The 27,517-nt window shown below is 40.5% G+C and overlaps 1 protein-coding gene across 7 annotated transcripts in view; it reads left to right on the top strand.

Moving 5' to 3' along the window:
* The window catches only part of fhod1 (formin homology 2 domain containing 1), a 217,972-nt gene that overhangs the window by 81,722 nt on the left and 108,733 nt on the right, over window positions 1-27,517 (top strand). For all 7 annotated transcript variants that reach the window (XM_055648529.1, XM_055648527.1, XM_055648528.1 and 4 more), the window contains exon 4: window positions 22,272-22,339. In XM_055648529.1, the coding sequence (XP_055504504.1) occupies window positions 22,272-22,339 (68 nt within the window). The remainder of the gene's footprint in view (window positions 1-22,271; window positions 22,340-27,517) is intronic.

Below are 27,517 nucleotides of genomic sequence, written 5' to 3'. Positions count from 1 at the left end.
GACGTTCTGCAGTTTCTAAGGGCCGAATCTACTCTTCAAAGTGCACCCTCTGCAAGTATCCAATACGAGTGTCATTGGTGATTGGAGACACAGGGAAGTGGGAGATGATGGTTTACCAGAAAATTCACAAACTGTTGGAGTGACTCGGCAGGTGAGGAAGCTTCTCTGGAGGACATGGATAGGTGACATTTCTGAAGAAGGATCTCTCCTATCCATGTCCTCCAGAGGAGCTGCCTGACCCACTGAGTCACTCCAGCAGTGTTTTTATTTGTCATTGGTAATTGTCAAGGGATGAATGGTTCCTGAATTCTGGAATTCCATCACCTGGCATCTCCTTGAGACGTTCCTTTAATATTTCCTCGGACCAAGCTTTTGGCCCTTCTTCCTAATATATATTCAGGAGAAATACCTGCAATTTTAGTTGAAGAATGATCTCATCTCAATAGTAGTTGCATTTCAATGTGTCAATCGTTCTTGGTACAGGGTTTGTACTTGTGTATGGCAATACTTTACTGAACTGTATGCCAAAAAAACGAGAATTTCACTGTACATCTGTACCTGCGACAATAAAGAACCATTGAAATTTACTATTATTTGGATGAGATCATTCTTCAACTAAAATTGGACCTTGGCTGCAGGTTTCACTCGTGAAATGTGGCAGCAACAACATGACCGCTGCAATTAGGGGACATTAAAACATCAGTGAATCACAGGAGCATTAACTAAGTTTGGGTTAAGGCCGCATAATGTATATTAGGAAGAATGGGAAAAAGCTTGGTCCGAGGAAATATTAAAGGATCATCTCGAGGAGATGTCGGGTGATGGAATTCCCGAATTCTGGAATCATTCTGGAATCATTCACCTCTTGATAAATCACCAATGACAACAAAAATTGCTTTGGGCTTGGTGAATTAGTTTAGTTGAGAAATGCAGCAAGGAAACAGGCCCTTTGACCCAGTGAGTCCTCGCCGACCAGCAATCACCCCAAACACTGGCCCTAACCTACACACCAGGAACAAGGTACAATTTTTACCAAAGCAGGTTAATCTACAAACCTGCATGTCTTTGGAGTTTGGGAGTGCCTGGGGAAAACCCATGCATCACTTTTCTAGGTATGTCAAAACCCATGGTATAAACCAGCATCTGTAGTTCCTTTCTACACGTATTATCTCACTGTAGTGATGTGTGCATGTGACAATAAACTCAACTTGACTTGAGATCTGGTGACATTAAATGGCAGGAACATAATTGTCACAGTAATCAGGAAAATTAATTGTGATCATCATTTGCAAGGACTATGTACCTTAAAGAGGAATGATGACAATGCACCTTAATACTGTATGAGGGTCTGAAGAAGGGTTTCGGCCCGAAACGTTGCCTATTTCCTTCGCTCCATAGATGCTGCTGCACCCGCTGAGTTTCCCCAGCTTTTTTGTGTACCTTTAATACTGTATGAGTTCAATTGATCTGTCACACTTCCAGTGAAATGATTGGAATGTTCTCAAAGCTTGACATTTACAACACATTAGATTGCTACAATAATCAAAGATTACATAATGTGATCTTTACAATATTTGTATACTGGGACGAATTGTGAGTGAATGACGTTCGGGTTATTTTGTTCAGACCTGTTCTGTCAGTGACACACCCAATTTTTGAAAAATAAATATTTATTGGCTGTCAGTGCTGTTGTCTACTGGCAAGTCTATCGTTTTATTGCCCATCCCCATTGCTCTTGAGGCAATGGTGACGAACCAATGCCTGAAGATGCCGAGCCCTTCCGGTGAAGGTGAGACAATACTATTGTGGGATTGGGAGTTCCAGGAATTTGACTCTGCAACGTTGAAGGACAAACAGTACGTTTCCATGTCAAGATACTGTGCGACTAGTGAGCCAGTAGACGGCGATGCTCCCTGCTTCCCTTGTCTTAATCGGTGGTAAAGATAATGGGCTTTGGCAATGTTATTATAGTAGCCTAGACAAGTAACTAGTGCGATCAGTATGTTTGGCATATTGGTGCAACTAGTATAGATGCTGTCTCACACCTCCAGTGAGCTGGAGTTGATCTTTTAGCCCAGTGGTTCCCAACCTTTTTTAGTTCATGGGCCCCTTGTGCTCTTTAATTTTCTGTGCCCCCCCCCCCCCGCCCCCCTGACATTATTAGCTGAAAAAAGTGGCTCCCTTCATTGAACCTGTGGCTCCCTAAATCCCCAAATTTTTCTGTGGCCCCCCTGAAATTTGCCATGCCATATGGCCCCAGGTTGGGAATCACTGTTTTAGGCTATTTGTGTGGAGTTTGCATGTTCTCCCAGTTACTGCGTCAGTTTCCCCAGATATTCTAGTTTCCTCTCCTATCCTAAAGACATTCAGATTGGTAGGTTGATTGGCCACTGTAAATGACACCTATTTTGTTCTGAACGTAAGCGGGAAGGGATTGGGCAAAGGGGTACAAGATAGAGTTGAGATATGATCAGATTGGTTCAGCATGTAGGGACAGGTGTTACACCTTTACAGTGGCAGGGGAAAGTGCCTGGGGAGTGGGAGGGATGAGTGGGATAGGATGAAGGAACCATGGAGTCACCAAGAGAGTACCGTCGTTCCTGTGGAAAGCAGAAAGGAGAGGGTTTTTCACCCTCACTTCCATCCAGGTACCTGTACAGGAGACAGAGATTCACTTGTACCTCTTCCAGCCACTTCTGTTACATTCAGTGCTCACAATGTGACCACCACTTCATTGATGAGACCAGATGTACACTGGGCAACTGCTCTCTGTCCACTGTGACCATCTGCATCTTCTTGCTGGCAGTCATTTTCACCCCCTCCTCTTCCCATCCCCCCCCCACTGACTTGTCTGTCCTCTTGTTTCCTGCACTGCTGAGGGGAGAGCAAATACAAACAATATGGACACAGCACATCGCATTCCATCTGGATAGTCTATGGCATGAGCATCAAACTCTCCAATGTCACATTAACCTCTCCAGCCCTCTCTCCCCCTGTTTCCCCCCCCCCTTAACCTAGCACTTCTCCCACTGAATACCCTTCCCCTTACAGCTCCCCTCCCCTCCCCTCTCATCTGTCACTTCTCTTCCTTCGGTTGCATTCTTCACCTTCCTGTTCCTATTCCAGAATCTGTAGCCTTTTGTTCTCCACTTATCACAACTCGGTCACTATTGCAATCTACACTCTTCCCTCCTCCTACTGCATGTTATCTGCTAAGCAACCACCTATCCTGTATCCACCTGCCACTTAATAGCTCCATTGACGATCCCATTGTCAATTGAGCATGTGTACCAAAGTTAAACTGATTTCTTGTACCCCTTGAGAAGGATTGGGGCAGAAAATGACAACCATCACTTGCTTGTGTCAATTTAATTTACCATTGCATGGAAGTTGTTGTTTAGTGTCTGGGCCTATTTCCAGCAGAGGGTGGCACCACTGCCACGTCAAATGTGAGTGCATTGTTGGCATTGGGCCGTCTCTCCACGTACACTCATAGGTCTGACATCATCTATGCAAAGAGAATGACATTACTGTTCAAAGGTCCTTTGTCAAAGCTGAGACAGTGAGGGAAAAAAGCTAGTTTTAAATTTCAGAGAGTTTGGGGAGGAACAGATAAAACAAAGAGAATGTGTCTGATAGGTTTGGATAAGCTGTTGCGGAGGTCGCTTGGTGAGTTGATTAAAGAAGGCAATTATTTAAATGCAGAGCAAGAGGTAATAGAAAATACAAATAGATAAATTTAAGATAGACACTAAAGAGTGGAGTAACTCAGCGGGTCAGGCAGTATCTCTGGAGAAAAGGAATAGGTGATGTTTTGGATTGAGACCCTTCTTCAGACACTTGCCCCGAAACGTCACCTCCAGAGCTGCTGTCTAACCTGCTGAGTTACTCCAGCTTTTTGTGTCTATCTTCGATTTAAACCAACATCTGCAGTTCCTTCCTACACAAATGAACTTAAGAGGTGTGAAATGCCCACGGATATTGCCTAACCTGCTGAATGTTCCCAGCACTTTCTATTTTTATGTATGCAGGTGGCGGGGTAACTTCCCCCACAAGCAATTAAAAATGTAACAGAATAATTCAATGAGGATCATTGACCCTCTGCTGAAGTGCATTCTTCTTTTTCCTTACGATTTTTAACCAAGTCATTGCTACAGTTTAAAAAAAATCCCTGCGTGCCTGGTAAAACTCATAATTTACAAATAAACATTGATAGGTCAACAGAGTTGGAAGAATTTAAAGAATTTGAACTATGTATCCACCCTACTTATCTCGAAGAGTCAATATTGCAAACGTGGCATATCCAGTAACATTGAACAATACATACGTAGCACAATACAGTACAGAAACTGGCTCATCCCACAATGACTGGACCACAGATAATGCCACATTAAACTAATCCCTTCTGACTGCATATGATGCATCTAAAAGTCTCTTTAGCACCACTATCATATCTGCTTCCCCCAGCACCTCTGGCAGTGCATTAAACACATCACCCACTCTGTATAGAAGGAAACGTTGCCCCGCATATCCCCTTTAAACTTTCCCCTTATTGCATTTAAACTATGCCCTCTAATAATTGACATTTCCACCTTGGCAAAAGACATTCTGACTATATACCCTATCTATGCCTCATAACTTTATGAACACCTATCAGGTCTCCCCTCAACCATTCTAAAGGAAAACAAATGAATTTATCGGTGTGAAATGTTTGCTCAACGTTTCCTTACAATTAATATCCCCTCATATAACCATATAACAATTACAGCACGGAAACAGGCCATCTCGGCCCTACAAATCCGTGCCGAACAAATTTTTGTTTTCCCGAGAGACACAAAATGTTGGAGTAACTCAGGGGGTCAGGCAACATCTCTGGAGAGAAGGAATGGGTGACGTTTCGGGTCGAGATCCTTCTTCAGACTAGCCAAGGGAAAGGGAAACGAGAGATATAGGCAGCGATGTTTTGGAAAACCTCTTCCACACTCTCTCCAAAACCTACACATCTTCCTGTAATGGGGTGACCAATACTGCACACAATTAACCAACATTTTATTTTTAAATGCTACATAATTTACTGACTCTTATATTTCAGTGAAGAAGGTAAGCATACCATATGCCTTATTTACCACTCTATGCATTGCTATTCTCAGGCAACAATGGGCTTGGTCCCCAATATCTTGTGAACAAGGTGCTTTTGGGGCATTAATGAGGTGATATGCATGGGAGCATATCTGTGCTGCTGTTAGCTGTCTTTTTGTAAGCTGCCCCCCTTCCAGTCAGTGGTCTTATGAATTGCAGCATTTAACTGTAATTGTATTGAAACTAGGTGCTCAGTTAGTGGAAAGTTGATCATTCCAATAGGCTGGCAGTAAATAAAGCAAAAACATCAAAACAAAGTTGACTGTGAAGACGATCATGCAGAAGAAAGCACACAGTAGAAACCTGGTCTGGTTTTCTTAACATAATTAACTCTTAATTATTACAAGTCATTAGAAATAGGAATTAGGCCATTCGACCCACCAGGTCTACTCTGTCATTCAATCATGGCTGATCTATCTCTCTCTCTCCTTAAGGATAAGGGGGAAATCTTTTAGGACCGAGATGAGAAAAACATTTTTCACACAGAGAGTGGTGAATCTCTGGATTTCTCTGCCACAGAAGGTAGTTGAGGCCAGTTCATTGGCTATATTTAAGAGGGAGTTAGATGTGGCGAAAGGGATCAAGGGGTATGGAGAGAAGGCAGGTACAGGAAACTGAGTTGGATGATCAGCCATGATCATATTGAATGGTGGTGCAGGCTCGAAAGGCAGAATGGCCTACCCCTGCACCTATTTTCAATGTTTCTAACCCCATTCTCCTGCCTTCTCCCCATTACCTCTGGCACCTGTACCAATCAAGAATATATCTATCTCTGCCTTAAAAATATCTTCTTCCTTATATATACCCACTAAAACAGCCTCCTGTGGCAAAGGTTTTCTACGTTAAAATGCAGTTAAGCCATCTGAAGACCCAATGCAAATCTTTAAACGCATTTCTTTGTAGGTAACTTGTAGTTAACATTTGCAGATAAATTATTCAGCGGTAGCTACTTCATAATACTGATGTTAGATAATAAAGAGAATCATAGCAGTGCACTTTGAGAGGGTTGCACTGCTTACTGCAGCATAGCACATATCCAAAGTCCTGTGCAGCATCACCAGATAGGAAATTCAGTAGCAGTCTGCTCCAGAGTCTAAAATAACCAGAAGTGAATAAAGAAAACCTGGCGAGGAGGTTCTGAGTTGAATCGCACCTTAAAGTAGAGATGGCACTAGTTCTCTTTGAACACAAAGCCTCACCGGTGGAGATGAATGGTTTAACTTTGTAAATCTTCAAGGAGATCTTCAGACGGAGGGAAGCCCTTCTGTGAAGCAAAATATTTCTGTGGGGAAAAAAAAAGTTAATTTGGTTGGGTGCTCCCCGTGAATTCACTGGATGTTTTCAAGAGGGAGTTAGATTTAGCTCTTGGGGCTAAAGGAATCAAGGGATTTGGGGAAAAAGCAGGAACGGAGTACTGATTTTAGATGATCAGCCATGATCATATTAAATGGTGGTGCTGGCTTGAAGGGCCAGATGGCCTACTCCTGCACCTATTTTTCAATGTTTGTATCGCAGAAACAACATTCTTTGAGCAAAGAGCATCTAGCTTAGTGCATCTTTAACTATAGGCAAGGGTATTCTTTTTGATTTTTATGCTGTAGAGACACTGATATTAATTTGTCCATAAATACGTAATTAAACACAGTTAATTTTGGCAGAACATGCGTTCTTTGATTAATGAGATAATAATTAATAATGTGGGTTGCACGGCATCGCAGTGGTAGAGTTGCTGCCTTACAGTGCTTACTGCGCCAGAGACCCGCATTCAATCCCGACCATGGGTGCTGTCTGTGCGAAGCTTGTACGTTCTCCCCATGACCGCGTGGGTTTTCTCCGAGATCTTCAGTTTCCTCCCACACTCCAAAGACATACAGGTTTGTAGGCTGATTGGCTTGGTACAAATGTAAATTGTCCCTAGTGTGTGCAGGATAGTGTTGGTGTGCAGGGATCGCTGGTCGGTGCGGACTCGGTGGGCCGAAGGTCCTGTTTCTGCGCTCTATCACTAAAACCACTAAAGATGACTAATTTTCTTGGCACACATAACATTTGCAAATCCCGAGCACAGCACCTGTTGGTACTACATTGTCTTCTGAGTGTTGATTCAGATTGTTATGAAAGAGCAGACAGAATAATGATGACCATTGGATTAGTCATAAAAACAGCATTGTCTCAATTCATATTTCCTTTCATTAAATTGAGCTATATTAGTATTCGGACTTGCAAATCAGAAAATGTATTTCTGTAACATTGTAAATGCAGGATATGTTGCAAAGAATCTGAAGTTTAACCTGTTAACCTCTCAAGGGTGAAATGTCCTATTTGAGGATGAGTGATTCAAACAACGAATTGTTACCAAGCTTATCTTGCCAAAGCTGTTAATCACCAGGGACAGGAGGGAAGTTTATAGACTCCATTTGACAAACACGCCAAAATATAAACTACAATAGCGTCCAAAATTATGCTTGAATTGAAGCTAACTTCAAAGTGAAAACACGTCAATATCTGTGCAGTAGCTACCTTATTGCAAACCTATTATGGGAAAATATATTTATTTACACATTGCATTTGTCATGTGGTCCTGTGCCTGTACTTGACTTAAAGAAGGAACTTTGCATCCAATCATAAAAAGCAGAAATCTATGTATCAGAATGAGGACATTTGCCACATTATCTACATGGTGGCAGATAAAGCAGTTATTGAGCCTAAACCGTCTTTTCTCTTCATAGGCTGTAGCCTAGTCTTGGTAATTTTTTAATGACCTGAGTATTCTGTTTTCACTATTCTATGCCCTATCCTGTTTATTTCCATGATTTTATTTATTATTTTTCTACTTCTAATTACTAATTTCTCCTATTTTACAGAAAATAACCATAACCTAGCCAATTTTTCCTCCTCAATCAAAACTAAATCTTCAATCTTGGCAACATCCATGTAAACCTCCTTGCTCCCTCGCTAATGCTATTGTATCTAATAAGTTTGTCATAGGAGCACATCTTCCATATATATTTGCACAGCAGACTTGCCATAAATTATTAGCAAGCCGATGAAAAAATCCCAAATCATTACACCAATAATCTCTAGGAACTAGAAAAAAAAAATTGAACAAGCAATTTTCGTTACAAGAACTTTAGACTGGTCTTGACATGAAAAAGGATTGATGTTGGCTATCGCCTTGAGCAATATTTACGGTTAATGGTCCTTCACTTGTATTGGAAGTTAGAAATGAGAAATGATTACCTAGCTGAAGTATCAGATACAATAGTACTATTGGGGCTATATATAGAGAAGGATGGATGTAAGTGAAGAAAATCAGAGGCAAAAATTAAAACTGAGCTGTATATTTACAGTAGTTAAATGTTTTTCCTAAGTATGTTTGTCTTTGTGTTTCCAAAGTCAAAGGATCTGTGCATGTATTGTTAGCAGGAATGCAGATTTATGAACAGTACCGACAACTGAATGACCAAATTAACAGCATAAATGGGTCCCAACCCAAAATATTACCCATCAATATTCTCCAGAGGTGCTGCCTGACCCGCTGAGTTATCCCAGCACTTTGAGTCTTTTGTGGTGTCCAGCACATTCAGTAGAATGGGTAATGACATGAAATTTCCATACGATAGATCCAGTTGCACCCTCACTTTGAGACGTCAAAAAGATGCCCCATAGTTAGATATAAAACAAACTTATGTTAACACTTTTTACTGATCATTTGAACGTGAGGTGAAACTATGCAAATATTTGAACTGTCAACTAATTAAACATTAATCATGTTGCAAGTATAAAAAGGCAAATTCCGGATTGCTAATTCAGTGAATGAATGAGCCAAGTGCTCTTTTACGTGGAATTTTAGGACTTCTGCTGGCGTTTTAGGGAATTGCAATTCATGTTTTGATTTTTGTCCATGATAATCTTGCAACCTTAAGCAGAATTTGTGTGTAGTTAAGTTGATAACGTGCATATATCTAGTGATGAAGAAAAGACAAAAGTATTAGTACTTTCTGGATTTGCACATGTTTGAATTGCCTTGGCCTGGGCCACAAATATTTGTTCTGTTCATATTTTATTTGTTCGTGCATGTTACACTATTAGGGGTGATCTGGCCAGAAGTAATGAGCTTTACATATTTAACAAAATAAAAGTTCGGGAAACCAGATTGATTGCACACAAATTCCAATCTTTTGCTCAGGACATGCACCTTCAAGGAAGCACAGAATTCTGCATATATCCCAGACCTCGGTCTGATTTATCCCAGATCTCGGTCAATGTATCGATAGTATGTCGGAAGGAACTGCAGATGCTGGTTCACACCGAAGACTTTCACACAGAGAGTGGTGAATCTCTGGAATTCTCTGCCGCAGAAGGTAGTTGAGGCCAGTTCATTAGCTATATTTAAGAGGGAGTTAGATGAGGCCCTTGTGGCTAAAGGGATCAGGGGGTATGGAGAGAAGGCAGGTACAGGATACTGAGTTGGATGGTCAGCCATGATCATATTGAATGGCGGTGCAGGCTCGAAGGGCCGAATGGCCTACTCCTGCACCTATTTTCTATGTTTCTATATACCAGACACAAAATGCTGGAGTAACTCTGCGGAACAGGCAGCATCTATATAGAGAAGGAACGAGTGACTGTTCTGGTCGAGACCCTTCTTCAGACTGAGAGTCGGTGATAATACAGAGTCATGTATCGATAATACATTGATATGCTGGGTCTGGTGCCGCAAGGACTATAAGTCCTTATTATTGTAAGCAGACAATGTCGGCATGTTGTTTAATTTGATGTTCTCCACAGCCCTGATGATTGAAAATAGGTGGGGCTCAGTGCAACCTTCAATATTATCTATGCTGGTGGCATGCAGTTCTGCTTGAGTACAAGTAAGCACCTACTTGTTCATGTTCCCAGGCTAGGTCTAAGTCACCTACTACTTTTACATGCCATGTGCTTAAACATCTGGAAGAAACGTCAGAGACATTAAATTGCAGTGCATTGCCTTTTGATTAGAAGGCGTTGAGTACAGGAAAGGCCCCGAACCGTGTCATGATTTCTGGTGCAGACCACCAAATTGAGGAACTACACCTTAAATAGAAGATGGATTGCAGCAGAATTGAGAACTGAAAATGGTTATTAGACTTATTAGATCTTTTAAAAATCCGCAACATGAAGGCCAAAGTTAGAGTCATGGCAATGTTTTTAATTACAATGTTAAGTTTGAAAGAAGTTGCAAGATACCTGTAAATTATGATTTATGTCTAACGATAAATGAAATCCCTTTTCAGGAGAGTTAAGAGTGTTTTATTGTCATATGTCCCAGATAGAATAATGAAATTCTTACTTGAAGCAGCACATAAAAACATAGTACACTGTAAACAATATAATAAATGAGAAAAAAAAAATATATATATATGTGTGTGTATATATATATGTGTGTGTGTGTGTGTATATATATATATGTGTGTGTGTGTGTGTGTGTGTACACACACATACATATATACACACACACACACACACATACATATATATATATCACATTTGTTATATTGTTATATATATATATATATATTATACTCCGATACTAAATCTCGTTGCACTAATGTGCAATGACAATAAAATATATTATTGTTATTATTATTATTATTATTATTAAAGGGCCTCTTTTACATCAGTGTAGACTAGGTGACCATTTTGCAGAATACTTGCTCCACCAAGGCCAGCTGGATCCTCTGTTTGCTAACTTTAACTCCCCTTTCCATTTCAATAACAAACTTTCTGTTCTGGCCTACTCCATTGCCAGATTGCGGCCAGTTGCAAGATTGACGAACAGCACCTTCGGTACTGCTTGGGTAGCTTACAGGCTAATGGTATGAGCATTTGAATTTTCCACTTTTAGGTAACCAACTTACAAACAACACACCTTTTTTTTCCTCTTGCCCCTGTCCCTTTTAACCTACATTCCTTCCTCTGGCTCCATATTTCGCGCTGCCTCTATCTTTGTCTCCTTATCTCACACCTTGTGTCGATTTATCTCTGGCCTTTGTCCAACCATTTGCCAGTCACCTGATCCACCTATCACTTGCAGTCTTTGTCCTGACCCCACCTCTCTTCCAGCTTACTTTCCTGCTACTACTATCAGTCTGAAGAAGGGTCCCGACCTGAAACGTCACCGATCCATGTTCTTCCGTGATGCTGCCTGACCCGTTGAGTTATTCCAGCACCTTGTGTCTTTTTTTTTTGTAAATCAGCATGTGCAGTTTCTTCTTTATACAATATTCTAAGTGTGGTCTAACAAATACATTGTACAGCTGCAAAATGATGTCCCAACCTTTTTACTCAGCACTCCTGCCTTTGAAAATAAGCAAGCTTTACTTCCTGTCCACTTTCCCTGCCATTTTATGAACTTGCATCCCAAGTTCTGCACATCAAGTTGCGTATACATGTCCCCTGGGAACAACATACAATGGAGAAGGTCAGAGAACATAGAACAGTATGGTACAGGTACAGGCCCTTTGCCCACAATGTCTATGCAATCGTGATGCCAAAATAAACTCATCTCATCTGCTTGCACATGATTCACCTGCCTCAATTCTCTGCATATCCATAAGCCTATCTAAATAGCCTTTTAAATGCCACTATATACAATCTGCCCCCACCTCCTTCCCAGGCAAAACATTCCGAGCACCCGCCACCCTCTCTGTAAAAGAAAAACTGTCCTGGCACATATCCTTTAAATTTTGCCCACTCACCTTAAAGCTGTGCCCTCTAGTATTTGATTTTTTTCAATCCTGGGGAAAAGGTTCTGACCGTCTACCCTCTCTGTCCCTCTCTGCTGCAATATGACTTCCTGACTTTGGCACTCAATGCCCCGACAGATTGATGGCAAACATACTATATACTTTCTTTACTTTGCAATCGGTTTGTGTTGCCATTTTCTGGGAGCTATTGCCTTGCATCTTGACATATATCTGGACATCAATGAGGTCACCGATTTTGCTATTAATTATGTATTTTTTCCTAATAGTCGACCTCATAAAGTGCATCACCTCACACTTGCTTGAATTAAATTCCACCTGCCTTGTCACTGCACATTTCGGAAAGTGATCTATATCCCGCTGTATACTTTGGCAGCCTTCCTCAATGCCTGCAACTCCAGCTATCTTAATCATGATTGAAAGTTCTGAAAGATTGTACTATGGAGGAATTGTATAGCAGTGTACCGAGTTGTGATCATTGTTTTTCCATCAGTGTAATCATTATTGAACAAATCAAAGCGTCAACTTAGAAATAGTTGGTTGTAGTATATTATTTTCATAAACATTCAAGTTACATTGTGGAATGTCCAGTTTAACTATTCCTCGGGCAACTAACCTACTGTTAACTTGAAATAAGTTGCTAATTGTAATTAATTTGTAATGCCTTGCCAGTATGAAATAGACTGAGTTGCTACAAGTGTGGTTTTCATCTCCAAATACAAATGACAGATGAATGAGTGAATGCCGCCATTGGCTTCAGTTCCTTCCTGTGGATATGCTTAAATGGCCTTTTAAGTCTCAACTGAAAACAGAGGCTTACTCTAGAGGCTGATCTCTTTATCTCTGGTCATCATAGCGGATCTGTTGTAATGCAAAAGGATAACATCACTTGACTCCCTCACCACTTCCATTTATGTTTTAGTTGCAGATTCCTCTTTGGCTAATTCTAAATTGTGAAAAGATTTTGTATAATTCTATTTAACAATTCCACTTTCAAATGTTAATGGATTTATTTACTTTTCAGAGTTTCAGTGGACTTAAGTGTCATCAATCAGTTCATGAGTTGCACTTTCTGCATCGACCCTTTGGCAGATGCTTGTGGTTAGTGCTAGCTCTGTCTAGTTGATCTCATACAGCTTCAGGTCGCATGCAAATTTGTTTGAGTTTGCACGCTGGCGTTGCTGAAAGTTTTTTTTTCTTTCTCTCAATTAGTTACCTGGCTGTTCCAGAAAACAAGGAGCCACACAGGGGGAAATTAAGAACAGCTTATCTCTCATTAAAAGTTACAATTAGGAAAAACCGAACAGGAAAAAATTTGGGATCCTTCGTGACTTGTTCAACATTCCATGGTGGCTAAAATTACGCAAGTGGTTGAAATTACCCTGCACATTACTGAGTTTACAGTGCACAGGACATTTGACATGAGCTTTCCCCAGAAACCTTGGCTACTAAAACCTCAGTTACTGCATTGGCTTTATCAGCAATGCCCTGGTGATTAAGTAACACTAATATGATTTGTATGGACATACGTTTACAAAGAGCCGCTTGGAACAGGGCCATTCTTGGCAAGAGCGTTTTTATGGAGCGTTCCCTCGGAGACTGATTAACAGCCAACTGATCTAGAACTGGAGTTAAGAATGCCAGGTTTCTTTCTTAAAGATCATTAATGAATTAGTTGGAATTATACAATAATCCAACATCTTGAAATATATTTTTATGATGCAAACCTTTTGCTTGGAAAAATCTATTTCATTTAAACTAATGTTCAAACTCCCAAATTACCTTGGTGGGATTGGAACTCTTGTAGCCGGAGCTCTGATTTAAAACAGAAAATGCAGAGAATACTCAGCAGGTCAGGCACTACCAGCCTCTCCTGGTGGGTATTACGTACACAACAAGATTCAGGGACTTCCCAGCTGTTATCAGGCAACCAAATCATCTAATCGGTGGGTTGAAGGGCATGTTTTTGTGCTGGATCTCTAAACTAAAAGGACAGATTGAACATCAAAGATCTGAAGATGCAGAAAATCTGAAATAAAAACTGAGAATGCAGGAACAACTAGAACTGGGAAAGAAAGATAGACAAAAAATGCTGGAGTTACTCAGCGGGATAGGCAGCATCTCTGCAGAGAAGGAATGGGTGACGTTTAAGGTCAAGACCCTTCTTCAAGTTACTCCAGAAATTTGTGTCTATCTTCGGTTTCAACCAGCATCTGCAGTTCCTTCCTACACAAGGTTGTCAAGAGGGTGAAAACTAGGAATACAGGGACAAGAGGAATATCTGCCCAGAGAGGAACTCTTGCCAGAGTTGGGGAATTGAGAATCAGAGGACAAAGGTTTAAAGTGAGGGGGGGGAAAGATTGAATTAGAACTCGAGGGGTAACTTTTTCACACAAAGAGTGGTGGGGTTATTACAATGTTTAAGAAACGTTTAGATAGATGCATGGATTGGCCAGGTTTAAAGGGATATGGGCCAAACACAGGCAGGTGGGACGAGTGTAGAATGGACATAGAAACATACATAATTGGTGCAGGAGGAGGCCATTCGGCCCTTCGAGCCAGCACCCACCATTCATTGTGATCATAGCAGTTCGTCCCCTATCAATAACCCGTCTCCCCATATCCCTTGACTCCATTAGCCCCTAGCGCTCTATCTAACATGTTGGTTGGCATGGGAAAATTGGACCAAAGGGCCTGTTTCCATTTGATTGGGTGAACCATCATTGCTGGGAGGATGTTGTAGCAGCCATCTGATCGATAGTTAATGGGGGGGGGGGGGGGGGGGGGGGGGGTTAGAGAGAAGAGAACTGAACAAAAACCATGAATAAAGGCAATTTGAGTTAGAGTTCTGACAAAACATCTTTGATCTGAAACATTAACTCTGCTTCTCTTTCCACAAATGATACCCGTTCTGCCTGGTTATTTCAACACTTTCTGTTTTTATTTAAGAATGGCAGATTTCATTCCTTAAGCAACACGACTGAACAAGTTCAGTTGTTTCAGCAGTCCATTAGCTTGGGTCCAAGTGTGCTTGTTCGGTGTCCCCAGTTGCTATAAGTTGCTAAAAAAATTATTGTTCCCTTTTCTCATTTTATATTCTGGCGTCAGCGTCCTTGGAGTTATGGGAATAGCGTTCTAAGCCTGGCCTCTATAAATATTTTGTATGTTAATATTTATTTATGTCTTCAACAAGAGGCTGTATTTTCCTTGATGAGGCTCTGTTTCCTATACTGCAATGATTCAAAATTTCATCCCACTGGGAGTTGCCATGTGCTGCAAGTTTTAGTTTCCTATCTGGAATGACGATGTACTGCCAATTTTTTTTATTTTGGTCTCCAAAATAACTGGGCATTTAATTTCAGTGAGTCAACTTTGAAACTGATCCAAGTTCATCGTTCTATGTGGGATTAGTCCTCAACCCAAGTTGATTTACTGGAAGTACATCGAATTGACGTTCCAAGGTCTGTTTTAAACTTGTTGACCATGAGCTTGACATTAGGAGGCGAGACATTGAATAGCGTGGCGTCAGAGTAATTTGCAACTTGGTCATGTTGGAATGATGAGGGCAAATTTATTGCTACAGGCAGATCTCACATTAGAATCACAAGAAAAGATGGCACGCGAGGAGCTAATTTGATCCATGAAACCTGGTCAACTGAACTTTGATCTTTAATAAGAAGCGAGGGCAGGGATTTAAATTTGGAAGAGCCAGTTAAACCCGTGTAGATTTTATTCGCAGGCTCTTTATGGTTATGATGGGGTGGGATGGGGATTATAATGCCCTTGAATCTCTAATAGTGCCCCCAAACCCTGCAAAGGTCCCAGTCGTCCTGACCCAGCCTCCCAACAAAGCACCTGGCCCTACCTGACCCACTTAAGTCAATGCCTCTTCGGTTGGTAATTCAATCCTAATTTTAATGTTCACCTCGTTAAGAGCATTGACTTGCACTGCCTCTTTGGTGCCAAGAATGTAAAGTTTAACAGCTCTGGTGGGCTTCATTAGAATATGACATGACATTTTGCAACCAGGCAAATAATATTTAAACATATTTATTCTCTTTCTTTGTCTGATTATTTGGCTCAGTAATCGATCCTGTTGTCAGGTGTTTCTGTGGCTATTATGAATTTGAAGTTTAGCATCTAAAAATGGTTGCTTGACATTTTCATCGTGAAAATCAAATGTGTGTACAGACTGTCCTTGAGTTATTAATACACAACTTTTGGACGGCCATACACATGAACGAGCTCCCATAATATTATTAAAGACCAGACTGACATGCGTCCACACGTTTGTTCTTACCATCGACAGCACTAGTTTCCCCTCACTCTCTCTCCACCATTAATACTTGTTTTTTCTGATCAATCTCATTCGCTGTTGGTGCCAATCTTAACAATACTGTGCAATTATAGTTGCCACATCGAGTTATTTTTGCGTATTTTCTGACCTATGGACAAAATCGTCCTATGGATGCCTGTAAACCATTCGCTGTGCTGGGACGGTCTCTAATTAGAAATGTCAGGGATTTGAAAATGTTGAGGTTTCTAGGAAGAGTGCCCAAGCCTTCAGGGAATAATAATTAACCGTTCACAGCAAAGATGGAACCATCAGACAGTTGGGAAATTGGTTTATTTAGAAGTCTTATCTTTCAAAAACACAGAGCAAGTTATTGTCAAAATTGTGCCTGAAAAATTGGTTTCCTCCACAAAAATTGTGCCTGAAAAAAAAAAATCTTGAACAGAGGAGAGTGTGAGACTGCGCGTTGAATTGTTTCAGTATAATGGCCATGTAAACAAATGGAGAAGCTGTTTTGTTTGGCTTGATCTGATGTCTGAAGGTATGGCACAGAGTGGAAAATGCTGCATATTTGCCAAAGTCCCAGCTTTTCCTGTGGGAGACTTTTATAAAGACAGTTTATAACTTTTACAGGATTCAATGTTTAATGCTGCTTAACCTTTCACAAATTTAGTACTCTGGTAACTCTTTCCAATCCAGTCAGGTCAATTCAGAAATGATTTCTTACTGCCTTCACTTGGAGTTGATGGGTTTTGAGGGAATAATTAACAATTGTATTCTTTATTGTTATATATTTTGGTGTGTTTTATGAAAGTGTAAAATGTCAGAAGTTTTTACAAATCAAGATCATTTATTTATATTAAGAACCGATTGTATGGCATGTCTGATTTGTTTGGAGAGTCTGGGCAACACTGTACCTTGGTACACATGACAATAATAAATCTCCACATTCAGCTATCAGGACATTTAGGCGTAAATAGCACCATCCTCAGCTGTCAGTTTTTCTACCTTTTGCTTCTCCTTTTAGGATGCTGAACAGAATCTGCAGTTTGAGGAGTTTTGGTCTTAAAATGCCTCTTTATGTATAGTACTAAGTCATCGAGCTCTCTCTGGGATACAAAACCATTTGTTGAAGCCTCCAGAATTATGGAACCATGGAAATAAAGAATTATCTTTGCTGGCGCTTCTGTGTATAGTTAAATGTTTTAACATTTAGAATGTAGAATCTAAATACTACATTGTCACAAATATTTAAGGCTCAGACTGTAGGAGTGAGAGAGTAAGTTTGGGAACTTCACAACAAACTAATTCCTACGGGTAAATTGCAGATGAGAAATGGGAAACTGTCATCGATGGTTGCCGTGGACTCAATGTGCCAATGGGCTTGATTCTATGCTGTATTTCTAACCTAAACTAAACTCGTGCCAGAGAACCCAAGAGAGATTACAGTGATCGACACAAATGCTGGAGTAACTCAGAGGGATAGGCAGCATCTCTGGAGAGATGGACCTGTTAGTTACTCCAGCATTTTGTGTCTTTCCTCGGTTTAAATCAGCATCTGCAGTTCCTTCCTACAGAGGTTACAGTGAATCAGTTATCATCCAGTATAGATACTAAAGAGACATCAGCCACACTCGCACCAGTGAAAAGATCCAGAGAGTGAGAAGATCTGAAGTGACCTGTGAATTTCTAATTGTTCCTACAGAAAAATGTCTCGCCATATCCTTTCATGATAAAGGAGTGGGACGTGCAATTTTGGTTATAAAAGGTAATTGTTGCTCAGGGGTGGGAGATTGCAACCTTCACGTGGTCCGCCCTGTTTCGACGAATGCAATCAACCTGGCGTGCACAAACAAATAAGATCGAATGGAACAAGTTGTCCTACAACTTGAGGCTGTGCACGCCATACGCAAGAAGAAGCTTGTTGCTCAAGGACCAGTGATGGATAATTATCTGAGTTGTAACACTGTAAAAACTTCCAGACCTGGTCAGGAGGAGTTACTGAGAATAAATGATACTTGTTGGAGCTCTTGTGTTTTGGTGAGCATGTTCAGCACTTCAACCTGTAGTCAAAAACAGAATCCAGTCTTTGTCTTTGTCCGAAGATGGACACAAAAAGATGGTGTATCTCAATGGGTCAGACGGCATCTCTGGAGAAAAGGAATAGGTGACGTTTCGGGTCATGACCCATTCTTTATATGAGTCTTTGGGCACCTGATTTAATGCCTTGTGTGCACTCAGTAGGATTTTCGGATAAGATGCTGCATAAATACAGGTTGAGGTTATTGTCGGCGAGTTGAGGGTCTAGTATGAATGGAACAGCAGTTTTCTGAGAGGGGAATGGCTTACCACAAACAGGACTGTGCCATAAAGCATGTAGTCTAAAGGATTTGTTGTTTGGAATAAGCTATTTAGAACGAAGACAAGGAAACACTTTTTCTCACAGAGAGTGGTGAGTGTGGAATTCTCTGCCTCAGAGGGCGATGGAGGCAGGTTCTCTGGATGCTTTCAAGAGAGAGCTAGATAGGGCTCTTAAAAATAGCCAAGAGTCAGGGGAAATTGGGAGAAGGCAGGAACAGGCTACGGATTAGGGATGATCAACCATGATCACATTGAATGGCGGTGCAGGCTCGAAAGGCCGAATGGCCTACTCCTGCACCTATTGTCTATTGGCTATTGGCTACCATGGAGAAGTCATGGTAAAATGACCCTTGTGGATCTCAGTTTAAACAGCCATGTTAAAATAAAATGCCAGTTTGTGCCAAGGAGGCACTGACATTATAATTAATAAGTTCTTTATATTATAAATTATCCAGATAGAAAGATTATGCCTGGCAGCATGTGCAGGAATGTGCTTGCTTTTTTGATGTGCGATCCATACTAATGTTGCAATGGTTTAGTTTGGTGAATTTACCTTATAAGGACATGCATTGCTATATATTTAAAGCCAGCAAGAAATTATTCACTCTGTGTTGCAGCAGGTGACCCAGCCATGGTTGTGGGTGCTGAGATAGTGTACTTCTTCAATGGTTTTTCATGTCACAGGCAAAACCTACCAGGAAATCGAGAAGTCAATCCGGGAATTTCACCCTCTGTAACTGCTGTGTATTTAAAATATAACCTGCAGGGACCAGTTTATGTGATGCTAAACCTCTTAAAATTTCAATTCAACAAACCTGCGGTGGTTGTGCCAGAATCATTCATGCCTCTGAAGATTGGTCATTCACACTGATGGTCCAAAATTCTTCAGTGATAATGCAAGCAAATGTGAGGTCATTTGTTACAGTTTGATTTTGCAATAGGATTGTTTTAGTTTAGTGGAGCGATCCGGATTAGAAATACAACTGAGGTGTGTATATAAAATTGTGTTCCGCTGGTATAATAAAATGTTCCTTTGGCGAACAACCTGTTATTCAGCAGTAACTGGATAGTTTTGTGGGAAAAATCACGCAACAAAAAATCATTTCAAAGAATTTCTAGATTGCTCTCACTTGATTAGGGCACTGATCTGCTTTGAACGGACACATGATCCCCTTTGTTGCTCCTTTGCTCCCTGTTGATTCTATTTGCCTCCATCTGTAAGAGTGACCTACACCCGTACCACAACCACAGTCATTGTTGGTGTCTTGATGCAAGCATTTACATAAAATTGCCTCGAGGACTGTTCATACCTCTCCTTCCTTCAGCCTTTGGTGTTTGAAGTTCTTGATCAAGAAAACATAATTTCGAAGCGCTCTGTATGTCAGGCAGCATCTGAGAAGCAGAATTCAAGTTTCAGGTCGAAAACCTCGGGAGTCAGATCACCCCCCTCGTCTACCCTCCCCCACCGGTTGCTGCCAGACCTGATCTGCTTCATGTTTCTGTGGGTTTTTTTTCAGATTTCCAATTTCTGCAGTTTTTTTAAAACCTTTTCACTTTTTATAAAGTCTACACAGTGAGCTCAATGGATGTTTTGTTTCTTCTTCCCGAGTTTGAGTCTCTGCTATTCTCAACATCTAAAATTACATTTTATTGCTGATGTTTTTCCTCACAAACATTTCAGCAGACAGTTTTATTGAATACTTAATGCGTATTAATTTACAATGCCTTACAATAGTCTTTGTGTTTTGGGACACATAATATGGTGTCATTTTGTACAACCTGCTGCAGAAGGCAATGTCTCTCAATATAGCAAAAGAAAAGCAAACTGCTGTAGGAACTCTGTAGAGGCAAAGAAAAAGTTGACGTTTTGGGTTGTAACCCTATTGGCATCTGTTTCACTCCACAGGTGGATTTTGAGCTTTGGTCTTAATTTGTTCCCCCTTGCAGATCCAGCTATCACAATTCCAAGCTCCTACAATTCTTAGTAAATAATCAATGACTACCACTTGGGATTACAAGGCCTCTTCTCAGGTAGAACTCCCTATGTTTCATTAACCATGAATCGGGTTCTCTTGAACCTATCTTACATATTCAGAATGATTGCGGTGGAGGGGAAGGTGATGAGATGAGTTTGTGTGGAGAGAGGCAGAATCCTTATCATTTAGACATGTGCAGAGAAAGGCCAGTTACCTCTAGATTATTCCTCCACATTTTGTTGTGCAAGGTTATGAGGTTAAATGAATGTACTTGAGAGTGTAAACAGAGAATGGGGCTGGATGGAGAACATGCAAAGTTGAAGAAGGGTCCCGAACTGAAACATCATCCAACAATGTTCTCCAGCGATGCTACCTGACCTGCTGAGTTACTCCGGCAAGTCTTTCCGTGGTAAACCAGCATCTTCGGTTCCTTGTTTCTACATGAAAAGTTGAAGTCTAGGTTGCAATTAATGGGAATTTGTTTTAAATTGTCCAAAACCAAATAATAATTTAACAGAACATATTTTCACCAGTTAGAGCCGCCTCTGTGGAGAGAAACGCAACTCCACATGTCAGGCCACTTCATCAAAAGTAAAAAGTGGAAACAGCACCAATTTGCTTGCAGCCTTTCTGAGGATCCATCAATATAGTTAAAATACCCCAATTTTAATGATCCTTTTTGCTTGATTTAACGAAGTGTCGGTGAAAAACTTCAGGCACAAAGAGAATTTGTGATTTCTGTGACCCAGATTCAGTCGTCATTTGTTGACAACATTTCAAAAGAAATGCAGAAGGTATAGAGTTCTGCGCGCTGATGACCTTCTTTGCTTCATGCATAAAGTGCCAGATAATTTCCCCGAACGCATCATGAATTAATTTTGTTCTTGGACTCCATCGCTGTACAGTAGTGACCTTTCAATACAGAGCTCTTGATTTTTGCACAGTGATTAGTTCCATTTTGTTTTTACAGTTGCTGTATTCTGATTTCAGTAGATATTGTTTGAAGTAATATTGCATCACTTATGAGCATCCTCCTCCGCATCACATGCATCCCTGGCAGAGACTAGGGCAGCACAGTGGGAGAGTTGCTGCTTTACAGTGCAAGATACCCGGGTTTGATCCTGACTAAGGATGCTTGGCTGTACAGTATTTGTATGTTCTCCCCGCGACCTGCTTAGGTTTATTCTGCGATCTCCGGTTTCATCCCACACTCCAGTGACGTACAGGTTTGTAGGTTAATTGGCTTGGTATAATTGTAAATTGTCCCTAGTGTGTGAAGGATCGTGTTAGTGTGCGGGGATCGCTGGTCGGAGCAGACTCGGTGGGCTGAAGGGCCTGTTTCCGCACTGTATCTAAACTAAACTAAACAACTATGGAACACTCTTGCCTCATTGAAAATATTGCTTCTTCAATGGATCCTTTGCCACTGATCGATGAGATCAGCAACTCTCCTTTCACAGAGTACAACCTGCAATGTCCGCAGTAACGGTGAGGCCAATTCATGAAACAGAGCAGGATGATTCTGATATGAGCACCATGATGTTTCTTTGGGATTATACAAATTATAAAAGCACATCATTATCCAATCACCAGTGCTGATTATAGTTTCTATTGCAATCTTGACGAAATACAATACTTGGATCAATACCTTTTGCAGGAGTTACATTTTTTAAATTTGTTTTGAATTTATGATTTTAATTAAGGTTCGTGATCTCAGAGCTATTTATGATAACTTTTCATTTACAATTTACTTTCCAGAAAAGCTGTACAACTCGAAAGGCCCTGATTTAAGAAGATCACTTTTCTCTTTGAAACAGTTATTTCAGGTAATGTAACAATTCAAAATTCAAAAACAAATTTACTTATTTAAAAACATGCAAAGATTATGGCAATGATACACGCCTTTTAAATCACAGTCAGTCAGTCAGTCAGTCAGTGTGCTTTCTACCTTCAGTGTGAAATAATGGTTCTATTTAACCTTGGACTGCCACATTTTCAATGGAAATGTAAGGAACTGCAGATGTTGGTTTACAATAAAATAGACAAAGTGTTGGAGTAACTGAGTTACATTGTCAATGGTCTCTTCTTAATCATTTCTATTCTGGACCAGGGCGTTGTACAACTAGCCTTGTTGAGGTCTCTGCGATACCACAGCATGGAGTTGTGATGCAGGTCTAGATCTAGATCATGTTTTAGGGGAACGCCCGCTAACTATATTCATCAGTCTCCCTGAACTAGACCTGGTCACCAACAATACTGTATGCTATATTTAGAGTACATACTTACACCAATGAAGTAGACACTGGTCACCAACAACACTGTTGCCATATTTAAAATACACACTTACACCAACTCCCCTGTCCTTGAATCTCGTGTACCTGCCTCCTCGGACTAGAAATTGTCCATTTGATTCACCTTACCCTTAGCTTTCCAATTATTGAATATGTTTACCATAGCATTCATCTGTGAAGCACAAATAAAATATACTGTAATTTGTAAAAAATCACATAACATATTGCATCAAAGTCAATTCACATCATGTTCTGTAAAGGAACAGTGTGCATCTGGCAGCAATTTAAACTTTCCATTTGGCTTATCCATACCTCTTGACTTTTCTACACTATTTGTGATCAAGCCCAGATTACCATTGGTAATTGTTACTCGTGCGTAAACCTGATATTCTGCCTTTAATGTTCAATGAAGTTACCCCAGCATGTTATTTTGCTTTTCCACAATATTAAACCTATTAAAAAATCTTGCATAAACATGTTTCAGATTTTATTTTTTTATTGGCATTCCTTGATTTACAAGTGTTTGACTTCAGTTTTACCTATTAGATGATTGGCTCCTTCGGCTCTTCATGTCCTGATGTACATATCGATAAGATTACACTGCAGCAGACTGCCACGAGGCTTTTCACCCTGTTTGCTTAATTTATGAAGTGCACCTAATAGAACATTTTCCAGGAATGCGTCGCATTTGTAAATTGCGGAATGGTTGTACTTGTAGTCTTCCGATTTGCTTAAATGTCCATGACCTAATTCAGCCTGACTACCCGTTTAATTTGGAGAAGCAAGGAACTGCAGATACTGGCATTCTGATCAAAGCACAAAATGCTGGAGTAATTCAGAGGCATCATCAGTGGAGGGAAGAGTCCTGACCCGGAATGTTTCCAGTCTGAAGAAAGGCCCGATCTGAAACGTTGCCTATCGATTCCCTCCACAGATGCTGCCTAATCTGCTGAGTTACTCCAGCACTTTGTGTTTCGCCCATTGAATTCACTGTGTGTCCTCGCCCTCCCCAACCTCTACCATGTGGCTCATTGTGAGCGACACCGCTGAAGATTATCACATTGTTAAGGAGAAAAGTCAACACGAAAAGGGTGAATGAAACGTGACCACATTTGCACATACACATGTTTTCAACCACTGCTGTGGCTGTAATTACAACTGCAGCTCTAGCTGAAAGGGAGTCATTTACTCGGAAAGACTTCAGTCCAGTCCAGTCTGGATTTGAACTAAATTACAAGAACATGGGAACAAGAGCAGAAGTAAACTGTCTGCCCCTCAAACTGTTCCACAAGGTCATGGCTAATTCGGTCTTAACCTTGACAACCTTTCCTAGTCTCTCGCTAAACATCTTGAGAACTGTGAGGAGTCTCAAAGCTCATCAGAGGAGAAATATAGGCATCATCTTGGAGGGAAGAGTGGGAACCGGAATGTTTCCAGTACTGAAGCAAAGGCCCGATCTGAAACGTGGCTATCGATTCCCTCCACAGATGCTGCTCTAATCTGCAACCACTCCAGCACTTTGTTTGCCCATTGAATTCACTGTGTGTCCTCGCCCTCCCCAACCTCTACCATGTGGCTCATTGTGAGCGACACCGCTGAAGATTATCACATTGTTAAGGAGAAAAGTCAACACGAAAAGGGTGAATGAAACGTGACCACATTTGCACATACACATGTTTTCAACCACTGCTGTGGCTGTAATTACAACTGCAGCTCTAGCTGAAAGGGAGTCATTTACTCGGAAAGACTTCAGTCCAGTCCAGTCTGGATTTGAACTAAATTACAAGAACATGGGAACAGGAGCAGAAGTGAACTGTCTGCCCCTCAAACTGTTCCACAAGGTCATGGCTAATTTGGTCTTAACCTTGACAACCTTTCCTAGTCTCTTGCTAAACATCTTGAGAACTGTGAGGAGTCTCAATCTCATCAGAGAAGAAATATATATTCATCTTTATCTATAGTGGGCAACATCATGTTCTAATACTATGCATACCTGGGTGTCTGGCGCTGCAAGCACTGTAAAGCAGCAACTCTACCCCTGCAACCAAGCCGCCCCTACTTTGATCCAAACACATTCTTCTTTAAAAATAGAGACCACAGCTGTATAATAATAATAATAATAATAATAAACTTTATTGCGGATTCGAGGTCCAGACAAGGGCAACGTTACATTAAAATGCATATTAAAAAATATCATAAAGTACATATAAAATCTTAGTATATCACTTATAAAAGCATCATAAATTATATATTAAAAAAAAACCGCAATACATGAATTAAAAATCCAGATTAAAAGAATGATCAATGTCCTACAACGTGTATAACTGTGTCCAATCACATAATTAGCTGCTACGGTAAAGGTTGGAAGCCAGCGGAGCTACTGACAGGCAAACAGGAGGGAGCAGGAGAGATTCACACAGTGTATAATCCATAGCACCTCGTGTACAATTTCATAATATATACTAAATAACTGGGCTGACACACCTTGGCTGGGAATCTGGGGTTCACCAAAATTGTTCCCAATTGGGCCCCGCACCCCCTAAGGCCGGCCCTGGTTATATGCCACCTTTAGTCTCTGCAAACTTGTCTTTCCATAGTTCGACCACAGGTGTGCAGTACACTGTACTACAGGTGCAGTTTCACCAGGTTTCTGTAAATTTGCATTAAAATGTTCCTACATTTATACTCCATACTCTACAAGAAAGGCCAACAATCCATTAACCATCCTGAGTACATGCTGTACTGTATGCTAACTTTTTGCATTTAATCTACTAGATTCCTTTGTACTGCAATGCTTTACTGTCTATATTAAGGTTGGTCTTTGGTGAGTGCATGTTGTTCTGATTTCTTACCACTCTTGGGAAAACAAGGCAAGAGCAAAGGTATTTCTCCCCTTTCACTTCTGTCCATAGGACAGTTCACCAATGTTTTATTAAAGTATGACGTTCAATTAACCAACTTCAATTTATCGAAACTGAATACGCTTACTATGTGACTTCTGGGCACATTGTGCCAAATGAGGCACATTTATAATGGAAAATGTGGCAAATCAAAAATGACAATGATAGGGAAATGAAGAGTGAGAAGAAAATAGAGCCACATAAACCAACATTGTGGGATTGGCTCAAGAGGCTGAATTGCCTACATCTGTTTCCATTTATTTTCGTGTAATGGTCTCAGGGCATTACTTACTTACTTTTACTTACTTACTTTATTAATTTATTTATTGGACATGTTAAAAAATACAAACACAAATAAACTTGTAAGCAATAAAAAAAGAAAATAAAACACAAAGGAAAACAAACAAATAAGTAACTCAAATAATACAAATAATATCGTTCATGTTCAAAAGGGGTGAGAAGAAGTTGGAAAACTTTTCTGGCCCTACCCCCTCTTATTTTCTATACATTTTCATGGAAAAACAGAATAATGGGAACAAACGGACCCAAAATCTGTTGAACAGTCTACAAACAAGAAATAACCAAACAGAAAAGAAAATCACTGGTCCAGCTCAATTTGGACTGAGAAGTGTGAATTAGGGAGACAATAAAAAACAGATAGGACCATTAAGGTGGATACATTTCCAAGGCCTGATGGGATCTATCCCATGTTATTTAGAGAGGCAGGGGAGGAGATCGCTGGGACTTTGGCAGAGATATTTGTCTTCATTTTAGCCACAGGTGGGGTCCCATAGAACTGCCAATGATTTTCATTTGTTTAAGAAATAGCAATAGTGACAAATCAGAAAATTATAGACCAGTGAGCTTTATGAGGGTATGGCAGTGGATGTTATGTACATGAACTTTAGTAAAGCATTCAATAAGATCACACATGGCAGATGCATCCAAACTAGAATCAGGTCATAAAGAAGGTGTATGTTCGGAGTCCTGAATGTAAAAGTTGGGAAGTCTTATTGCAACTATATAAAACCTTGGTAAAGCCTCATTGGAAATATTGTGTGGAGTTCTGGTCACCGCATTACAGGAAGGATGTTGAGGTATTGGAGAGGGTGCAGAATCGGGATTTTGCCTGGTTTAGAGAGAATTATCCATAATTGGACAAATGTAGATTGTTTTGTGTGTAAGGACTGGGATTGTCTCAATTGAGAGAATCTTCTGAGCTGATAAATTCCCACGGAGTTGCTCAGCAGGGAGTAGCGTTAAGACTTCATTCTGTGATATGGTTGATGAGGACAGTTCCTGTGATTCTGCTGTTCACGAACCACTACCACTGCAAGACAAGTTATGAAGCATTTATGTGAATGTTCTAGGTATGTGGATGGATACTAGGTATTAATTCCTGTCCTAACTGTTGGCTCTGTGGATAACTCCATATACTGAGATGAATGTTTCATTGACAGAAGGTGAATTACTTCCATCATTCCAATAATTAAACCAGGGCCATAATGATGTGCCTATTATTTTGAGAAAGAGCAGGGAACCTCAATCGCATCTTGTTCACCATTTATCCCTCAACTCACCCCATCGGAAGCTAATTATCAGGTCATTTATCTCCAAACTCAACTCTAATTAGCTGTTATGTTTTATCAACATTGCAGCAGTGATATTCATAAGCTTTTCAATGTTTCTGGGGCATCCAGAGGTCATGAAAAGTTTCTTTCCTCCTTGTTTTATCCCATTCTTTCCAGAATCATAACTATTTCACATAAGAGCAGCAGGTTCGATGTTGATGGATATTAGAGGCGAGTTTGAG

Source organism: Leucoraja erinacea, chromosome 17, assembly GCF_028641065.1.
Source record: "Leucoraja erinacea ecotype New England chromosome 17, Leri_hhj_1, whole genome shotgun sequence".
Classification (NCBI taxonomy): Eukaryota; Metazoa; Chordata; class Chondrichthyes; order Rajiformes; family Rajidae; genus Leucoraja; species Leucoraja erinaceus.
This window is presented reverse-complemented; position numbering and strand designations above follow the sequence as displayed.